General features: G+C 44.1%; 1 protein-coding gene across 2 annotated transcripts in view; it reads left to right on the forward strand.

The window, feature by feature from the left end:
* LOC308069074 (uncharacterized protein) overlaps nt 1-6,702 on the forward strand; it is an 80,539-nt gene extending 73,837 nt beyond the window's left edge. Inside the window, exons 5-8 of one of the 2 annotated variants that reach the window (XM_080400820.1) lie at nt 19-57; nt 567-629; nt 872-965; nt 4,050-6,702. In XM_080400820.1, coding sequence (XP_080256946.1) covers nt 19-57; nt 567-629; nt 872-965; nt 4,050-4,141 — 288 coding nt within the window. In that variant the 3' untranslated portion in view covers nt 4,142-6,702. Of the gene's footprint in view, nt 1-18; nt 58-566; nt 630-871; nt 966-1,637; nt 1,730-2,275; nt 2,335-2,583; nt 2,726-4,049 lie in introns of those variants that run through there. The other variant, XR_013930274.1, reaches the window with a different exon arrangement.
* Nucleotides 6,703-7,922: the final 1,220 nt, after the last annotated feature.

Raw genomic sequence — 7,922 nt, forward strand, 5'->3', positions numbered from 1 at the left:
GATACTTTTCTTCCACAGAAGGAGCAGAGCCAGGAGGCAGTGGATCAGCTGGAGAAGGTAAAGTGTGTCCTGGTTTTGGATAGGCAGAAAAATAGTATCTCTTCCTTGGCGGAGTAGAGAGTATAGTGGGCTGTGGCCCAGGCACATGTGGTCTTGTCTTATGTTAGATTCAGTTTCATTGTAGCGTAGGGTTGAATAATTTGACTTCATGAGTTAGGCCTGCCTGGCAAGTAGCGTTCTTATTTTGACACAAGCGAACGTTTAAATACTCAGGTATTAGAGGAGTGTGGTGGAGGCAGGGGAATACAAGTCCTTGCCAGTAGCTTGCTTCCAAGCACTACCGTTTTTATGCTAGCAGCGATGGTGCTGTGCTGTTACTGCCAATCTAGGATGGATAAATAGTGAAGGCGTTCAAATAACGCAAGGCTGAAGTATGTCTTTAAAAAGACTGCTGTCATTTCGATGCTGCAAGTACTACCAATGTATCACTGCTTTTTTAGTTTGACACAAAACAAGGGTTACCTATCTACATTTTTGTGCTAAATAGGCATCATTTGTTTATACAGGAAAAGAAGGAGTTGGAAAAGAAATTTTCTGAAGAGCAAGCCGCGCTGAGGGAACAGCTACGGGTAAGGCAGAGCCTCCATTACAGTAACACTACCTGCCTTCTGCTGTTCTCTGGATTACTGACCATTCATAGTCTTTACTCGGGAAGCCACGAGCGCGTTCCTTCAGGAAAACTGGGAGTCAGCCCGACTGTGCTTAACTGCACGAGCTCTTTACCTTTACTGAGTTAGCCTTTTGTGGCAACAGTGATGTTGCAATTGCAAGCAAAGAAGTTTTGTGCTGAGCCGATTTTCCTTTCCCAAAGGTTCGTATCCAGACTATTGGAACTCTAGCTTCTGAGAAGTCTGAGTTGCAGGCGGCCCTTGCAGATACTCAGGAGGCTGCGCGGAAGAAATCAGGTAACTGACTGTGAGCACTCCAGCTCAAGCTGTTGGTCAAAGTGTGAATTTCAAGTCAGAGGCATGACAGTTGCTGGCAGCCAGCTCACAGCAGTGGCCGACTCCTCGGTGGGCAATAGTGGGCACCATCGCTGCCTCTGTCGCCCGAGCTGCCCCCAAGTGGGAGCATGTTGATCCCATGGCAGTTGAGGTTCTTTAGTGCATCGCTAAAGCCTTGTCAGCCCTGTTCAGCCCCAGTGACTACCCCAGGCTGCTCCTTTCTGACTTTCTTCTGATCCTTTTAAAACGTAGTTCCCTTTTCGTCACCCTCCCTCCCACACAGCTATCGCGTAAAGGTAGGTTTTACCCGAGCCCTTCATTCTGAACCAAGTTTGAGCAACAGCTTCTATTAGAAAGAAAGATCCCAACCAACATATTGCCTATTCTGCAGAGGAAGTTTCATCATCTCCCTCAAAGTGAGGATGGTAGTTACCGAGAGCTTTACTGCCCAGAGCTGCTAGTGAGCCACCTGTAGAGCCAGGGGCGGAACCAGGTCTGCTGACTTACAAAGCTCTGTGCTGCCTTAAGAGCTTGTTGACAAAGCAGAAAGTGCTGTTTAGCAGTTCCAAAAAGCCCTTTGTGGTCCAGCCTCAACTCACTCTGTTCTAACTTGTTCAGGAGAAGCCAAGAGCCTTGCTGATCGTTTAAGTTCATCGCACGAGAGGGAATTGCAGCTGGAACATACTTTGGCCTACGTCTCTCTGCAGGAAAAACAGGCAGAGAAGGTAAGAGTCACCTCTGCTTATGCTTCACCAGCAGCTCTGCCTTTGGCTATTTGCTTGTCAGTACGCTAATGCAAAGTCTGTAGTCCCTGCTCGGAGAAGAGGCAGAAATGAACATTCTGAATTGTTAATTAACCTTGTAAAGCCCTGTGTTCTCCATGGTCAAGGCAAACTTCATTCAGGTTTCTGTGACCACTAATCATATGGTCCAGTTGCTGTCTTCAGATCCGGCACCTTACTTCATTAGTCTTGCCAGCTCCACGCAACAGAAGCGCCACCGAGACCTTGTCTCAGGAGGGTCTCCATCAGGCAGACACTTCAGTATTGATATTCATCCAGAAGTCTGCAGAAAGGACCTCACGTTCAGTTAGTAGCATCGCGTTTGAAAAGGCTGAGCAGATTTATTCCTGGCAAATTCAGGAGGTTCTAAGCAACCTGTCCTGAAGGATTTTGCCAAAGTTCTGATGCTTTCCAGTTCAGCTGATGTGCTAAAGGTGAAGTATTTTGCTGAAGTCTGCAGCTGAATCAGTTATTTCTTTTTTTCTGCAGCGTAATGAAGAGTTAATCAAGGAGCGAAAAGACCTGAAACAGGAGCTGTACAAACAAAGGTAAGTCCATTTGCTGCTTGTTACTGCAGAGTAACACTGCTCTTCCCGGGAGAGCCACAAAACATCACAAGGGGCATGCACCACGGGTGGTGACTTGGGAGGCTGGATATTCAACTTAAAAAAAGTGACTGGATGTGATGTTTCTGTGATTCTAACTGTTACGACTAGCTGGATTGTAGATTTATGACATGTACTTGCCCAGACCCATAGTACATACAGTGATGCTGCTTTAATTTTGGTTTGTTTCAGGAAAAGCAGTGAGGAAATGAAGCTGCAGAATTCACAGCTGTCACAGAAGATTCGCTGCCTGGTTTCCGAGGACTCAGCCTTGCAGTTATATATAAAGGATTTGCGTAAAAAACTGGAAATGGCTGAACGGAGGATCCAACAGGTGCCCATACTGCTTCCAGGCTGTGAGGGTAGATCACACTGACCGTTGTAAGACTTTGCTTCTGCGAGTGGGGGCAAGGCTTAACTCTTGTTCTGAAAGGAAGGCACAAAACCCCATCAAGGCATCCTCTTGGTCAAAGGCCTTCAGCGAGGCCTCTGAGGAACAGAAGGTCTGTTTGAAGGAGCTGGAGCAGTAGACTGAAAGCTGTTGTGACGCTGGTCTGCGAAAAGAATGTTCTGCAATATGAGAGGGTGACTGAACATACAGCGCGTGACAATACGAAGACTTTTCCTGCTTTGTATCTGTTTGGCATTTTGGTTACGCAGCTGTCTCGTGGTCTCACTGAGAAGCCAGTTGAATAGGGGTGGTGTTTGTACCCACCCTTGCAGAAGGTGAATTGGACAATGGTAACTTGAAGGTCAGCTGGGGAAAGTTAAGAGAAGCAGCCAGTTAGGAAGGGACTTCAGGAAGCCAGCTGTTAGCAGTTCAGAGAGCAAGCCGGTGTGAACCTGAGCCTGTGAGGGAAGAAACTGCTCTTTTGTTTATTTTTGGGTTTGGTTTTTTTTTCCTCCCCAGTCAGTGGCTTAAGTTACCCTTGAAATAAAGGCAGCTGCTCCTCTTCTGGGAAAAGTACTGTGTGCCAACTGACATGCTCCAGACATTGGCTTTAAATTCCTGATGTGTTTGACAACTTTTAAAATCACAAGTTTTTATACCATCTGATCTGGCTGTGTAATACAGACTCTGGAAATGCACAAAGTTTCTGAGCCAGATTTTTAGATTAAGAAAATAGGTTTTAATCTAACAGATAGTAAATACAAAATTGGTAGGGAGGAGCTGTCTAGCTCAGCCTGTTTTACAGGGCTAAAATCTAAGCTTTTAGATTTTAATATCCTTCCCCCTCCTTTTTTTTTTTTTTTTTTTAATTGAACATCACCGTTGGTTGGAGCACTTTAAGGTTGCAACATGGATCATGTGGCAGGTTGCTATCAGGGGAAAGGCTATGCAGAAGTGGCGCGTTAACGTTTTGCCATGACTTTTTGATTTTTCTTGGCAGTTGTCAAATCAGGCAGGGAGTCTGGATGCAAAGCAGCAGTTGCAGGTGGCACTGGAGGAGAAGGGCAGGCCTGGAAACCCGGGTTGCTCAGGGCTTGTACGAAATGACATCCAGATCTTCATGTCTGTAAAGAAACTTGTGTGGCAGAAGAATGCAGCCTGAGCTTTGCGTTAACACTGGTTTCTTCAGGCCTTATCCCTGAAGCAGTCACTGTCAAATTTATTTAGCCAATATGATTTTCTTTGTGTTTTATTTTGTTTTGAACAGCTCTCAGGGTCAGTTCACCAGCTCCAGGCAGAAAGAGATCAGTATGCAGAGAAACTGAAGGAGGTGCAGAGAACGTGGCAGCAGTTCTCTGAGCAGGTAACACCAGGGGCAGCGTCACAGCTGCTCTAGACAAACACAGGCAGGAGTGAATGCACCATGAACGCTGTTTTAACTTTTATGGTGTGGCCTTGCAGGTCCACGCAATGGCAGACGAGGAGGAGGAGCCCATGGCCTGAGGAGACGATGACGTGGACTCCCGAGTTCAACCAGAAGACCTTTTATTAGTCCAGAACCCACGCTTATAATATCCTCGTCTGCTGTTCACGCGCCCCATACTAAATTATCATTGGTTAATCAATACTGTTCACACACGTCTTGGCTACATATACTTGGTTAATTACTAAGCTGCAAATGCACTGAACTTCTTGCCTTTTTTTCTCTCTTCTTTCTTATCTCTGTGGGTTTCATGTTCTCAGCCAGCCGCCGAGATGTGGCGTCGCGCATCCGCCCTGGCCTTGCTTCATACCCCGTCTTTCTTCCAGGCGTTCAGCCAACCTTATCGTACTTTCTCTCTTCTTTAGCCTTCAAGGCCCTTCACAGGCATCGTGGCCTCCAGCACTGGCCATAAAGCTCTCTGCAATTTCCCCGTCTTTATTTTGAACAGAAACAACATTAGAGGTTAAACTACTTTTGAATCATTATACAGTTCAGCATACAGGGAATAATGGTCAGTAGAACTACAATTAGCAATAACAATATTCCTCCGCGTGTTGTAAACTCCTGCAACCGTCTGGTGGTTCCCCGAGACTTGAAAAGATTCCGCAACCAATCTCCCAAAAGTTCATGCCGTAAGCCCTGTGACATGTCCTTCAATTTTTGTAACTGACTGTGAATCGACGCGGAACGGCCCGGAAGGTTCATACAACACATTCCTTAGCGCTGTGCACTATAGGCTACTGCAGAGGAACGAAGCTGGGTTAATGAGCATTGATAACAGACAGCTGTGGGCTGGCTTCAGGGGCGGTGGGTTGGCTGGTGTAGACAAGGTGCAGCTGTGGCTGGTTCTGTGAAGCAGTTGGGCAGCCGAGGAAGAAGCAGAGAGGGTGAGCGTGCCCTGGATGAGGCGAGACTAGAAGGCAGCAGAGGGACTGCCCTGGAGAGTGTGATGGTAAAAGACCTGGTTGCAGCTGGCTCCTTTGGAGAGTGCTGCGACAGGCTACTCTCTGCAGGTCACTTGCCTTCCACAGGTGAGATCACATCCCTCCTTTCTTTGTGTCTCATGCTGGTTTCTTCTCGTGCTCCCTCAAAGTTATTTGACTCTTTGCTGCAGGTTCTCAGCTGCACATTACCAATGTCAAAACAACCCACTGTCTCTGTTCTCTACAATTCACCCCTGTTTGTGGCTTTTGGTTTTGTTTCTTTGTTGGGTTTTATTTTGTAAAAGGTTGCTTTACCATGTTATGGAGTTGTCTGCGGCGAATGAAGAGACGGGACGCAGCTTGATGCAAGCAAGTTGTCCATTTATTAGTGATTTTCTTACAATTATAGACGTTTCTACCTTCTACATATTACACACTGATTGGTTAAATCTTAAGCGTAAAAAACACTGATTGGTTGGTATTTAAGGCACACCGTTAGAACAATAGGAACTTACTAGTTTACCTTGACATAGCAACAGTTTCTATTCCAAAGTTAGGGAGTTTCTTTCTACGCAGCTTTCTTGATTAACAACGTTACATATCGGCGCTATCCGTTCCCTTATCTGGCTACTTGTTTCTCTGTCGGTCTGGTTGCCTCCTCAACTGTAACGGCTCAGGGGTCCGCAGTTACCTTGTTCCTTTGTTCCCAGGGCTTGTGCCCTACAAGTTCTAACAAGTCTCTATTCATCAGGCTATCAGTACTTGGACTCTTGTCCTTGAGGCCTTGTCCTACAGTTGTCATCCCCTTTACTTTTGTTTTCTTTCTCACTACTTAATTACCAATTTTGGCCTTATTTTATGTGTATGTTTGTACGTTTCAGTCGGGTTCACAAAATGTTAAACTTGTTATCGGTGCATTTCATGCAGAGGTCAACATACAGGTTTATGATTATTTATAAGAACGTGCAATAAGCTATGGAAGTTTTATGAAAATATTTTTCAGGAACTTCTAATCAAATAAATGAGCATGAGAAATTGTGTTTAACTTGTAAATTCAATATATAAGCTGTTAAGGAACATTTTCTATGCTAATGTGAAAAGATAAAACCTACTTAAAAGCTCTTGAAATCTCGCCCTTGGGCGAGTGTTCCGCTGTGCCTCCATTCTAAGGCATGGAAGTGGAAATTGTGTAGAGCAAAGTTTTACTTTAAATAACCGCTCAACTGTTACTGCTGCTTTTCAAAGAACCTGAAAGCATAGAGTGAAGACTTGGAACTAAACAAACAGCTGAATGGACACCTCTAGATTGTTACTGGAATTAAATGCAGAAGTTAACTATAAAAGTTTCTCAAAATGTTCTGGTTGCTTTGTGTTGGTTGTTTACATAGAGATAGATAGATAAAACTATACACAAACAGGGAAATAAAAAAATGCTTACAAAAATAGGGAAAGAGAATAGTATACGGTATTTATAGCTTAGGCACCTTTTTAAAAAAAAAAAAAATGTAGATAAACTATTACCTGAACATGCAGTACATCCACAACTCTGAATTCATACCGGTTTTGTAGTGTGATATAGTCCTGTATGAACCATAAATCAACTACATGTTAAATCACTCTTCTCCATCGCTGTTGTCACGATCTTTGAGCTTCGTAGCAATGCCTAGGTCACAATCCTTTAGCTTAGGGAACTTCACCAGGTGAAAATGCAAGCATCTATTTCTGATACAAATTTGCAGAATGCAGTTTAGCCACAAGACACTTTATGGAGAGATATTGTGTTGTATGGTGTATAACCTGTGAGAAGTGAGAAAATGGTGTTTCTGAAAGAAAACACTTCACTAGATTGTTACTTTGGAAGGGGTTTTGCACCTGCTATACTGCAAGAATACCCTAAGCAGTGATGTATCTTTGTGGACTTTGAGATATCTGTGTGATTAGGTTGAAACTTAACACGCAAACTGATTTCAAGTATAACTCTAGGCACAAGTGTGGGAAAGAGCATGCTGTCAGGACACAATCTTTCTCGCTTACAAGGTATCAAATGGTATGTTACTCAAGTTAAAGTCTAACTTCTACGACAACTTCATTTTCACCAAAGGGGTTGCAGTTAAGTACGCAAACTACTGCAGCTCAACTGAAGTTTCACCGCTGCAACGGAGTACAGAATGCTTTTCCCACCGACCTTAAAGGTTGTGGTGGTGGGGATGAAGGTGTGACAGGTACTTGACTTCTAACCCAAAACAAATTGTCAGCTGTGTTAAATTCACCTGTACACAAAGAACACGTTATTCCTTCTGAGGCAACAGCTGAGGATTTGAACAGTCTCTTTTCACCTTGAGCTGTTCCCAGTTTAGAGGTTATGAAAAAAAAGAAATAACTCAAAAGGTATTCTGTCAATATGCTGATGCAGTTGCATGTTAAATTCTGGTCAACTGAAACAGAGTTATGTTCTAGCATTCATATATAGGTAGCACTCCATTACAGCTTATGAACAAAATTCAGAAGTTCATCTTATCTCACGTTTCTTGGAATTCGATTAGGTTGCAGTCTTATTAAAGTCACTTTTTTTTTTTTTTTTTTTTTTTTTTTTTTAATGCAGCCAGAGACACTTTACCGTAACAGAGAAGCCCGTATCGACATCTCTGAGCCCGGACACAAACCGCAGCTGCACGTACCACCAGGCTCAGGGCAGAGCTCATTCACGCAGTTACATAGCTATGTACTGCTACAC

Source organism: Falco punctatus (assembly GCF_963210335.1).
Source record: "Falco punctatus genome assembly, chromosome: 9".
In the NCBI taxonomy this organism is placed as follows: Eukaryota; Metazoa; Chordata; class Aves; order Falconiformes; family Falconidae; genus Falco; species Falco punctatus.